Source organism: Antrostomus carolinensis, unplaced genomic scaffold (genome assembly GCF_000700745.2).
Source record: "Antrostomus carolinensis isolate BGI_N321 unplaced genomic scaffold, ASM70074v2 scaffold12527, whole genome shotgun sequence".
In the NCBI taxonomy this organism is placed as follows: domain Eukaryota; kingdom Metazoa; phylum Chordata; class Aves; order Caprimulgiformes; family Caprimulgidae; genus Antrostomus; species Antrostomus carolinensis.
The window spans coordinates 67,094-68,621 of NW_010326677.1; the positions used below are offsets into that span (position 1 = coordinate 67,094).

General features: G+C 37.0%; 1 protein-coding gene across 1 annotated transcript in view; it reads left to right on the forward strand.

Moving 5' to 3' along the window:
• The window catches only part of MPP4 (MAGUK p55 scaffold protein 4), a 22,837-nt gene that overhangs the window by 18,022 nt on the left and 3,287 nt on the right, over nucleotides 1-1,528 (forward strand). The window contains 1 exon segment of the mRNA XM_010171666.2: nucleotides 740-833. Within this exon segment, the coding sequence (XP_010169968.2) occupies nucleotides 740-833 (94 nt within the window).

Below are 1,528 nucleotides of genomic sequence, written 5' to 3' on the forward strand. Positions count from 1 at the left end.
TCAAGTACTCCCCTCTTGCCTTTGCGTATTCATACACTCTTTGTTGTATGGCTGTTTTTTCAGCTCTACTCCAAGCCAGAGTAATTTGCTTTTATAAGGGTTCATTTAAAATAATGTCTTTCTCCCTATTTTGGCAAATCAGCTGAAGGTATTGTCAAGTTATAGCTCCTCAAACCTTTAAAGCTTTATGAAGCAGTAAACTGTATGCATGGTTTAATTTAATCTTGATGTTTTTTATTTTTAAATCTAGGAAAAGCAATGTTTCTTAGGGATATTCTAAGTTCATAGTGTTTAAGTGATCAGATACGAGAATGAAGACAATAGAAGTTGGTGCTTAATAGGCTTTGCAGCTTTCCTTATTAGCCTTCTAGTCTCAAATGTGACTTATACAGCTAATTTCTGACATAATAATATTTCTGAAATAATAACCTCAGAGGAGTAAAAACAGTTGTGCAACCAGTTCCAAAGCAGTTCCTGATTGGCTTGTCACAGATAACCACTCTCCTTCCATTCCAAGAAATAGATGTGCTTTGCTAATTTTCAAGGACTTGCCACTCGACAACCAGCAGAGTAGACAAGGCTTTTGCTTTGGCTTAACAAATGGAAACAATTTATTTTCTTCTTTATGAAAATACTGATTTATAGTCCTTCATGAAAGTTGTCTCATTTTCATTTGTAAAAGTACAAGAATTTTCTTGCAGTTGATTTTTTTTTTGTGTGTGTGTGTATCTCCTTTCAGACACCACTCGTGTTCAGAAGAGTTATGAAATGAATGGTCGTGAATATCACTATGTATCAAAGGAAACTTTTGAAAACATGGTGTATAGCCACAGGTAACTAGGAGAGACAAATTACATTTTTGTTACCTAAAATGTAACATGATCCAAAACTAGACAGTTGTGTAGTTAGGTCCCAAGTCTGGACTCTTCCACCCATATTTACTATGCACATTTAGGGTACATTTTGGTCAACATACTTGAGCCCATTGCTTCAAAAACTGTGTACAGTTGCAAATAAGCTCCTCTACAATTTCTCTCAGAAACCTTCTAAAGGAAAGGGGGTCTTCCAGGCCTGAGCTCCTTTGATGTGCTTGTAAGTTATGAGTTTAACCCTTCTATAAACTGGACTGCTTTCTAAAATTGAGCAGTGAGTCAGACCTGCTCCTGATCTACATCTCCACTGCAAAAGCTCTGCAGTCATGACATCTCTAGCACCTGAACTGTAAGGGCTAAACTTTCAAAGTGTCTGCTCCTTTCTGTGCATCAATAATCCCTCTCTCTGCTAAGACAGACCAGCTCAGCACCAGAAGCTACACTCTTTAAGCTGTGCCAAGTGCTTTGAGATCTTCTAATTTCTGAAGTTATTAGTACTATATAAATGACAAGCATTTTATCACTAGAATCACAACCTCTAAACAAATAATTTGTAACAAGATTATGAGTTAAAAATGCATGCTTTGGAGATGTTGCACTGCAATGGTTCTGATTTTGTGCCCAGTGTAGCAGGGAAGAGCAAAGATGGTGGTTCA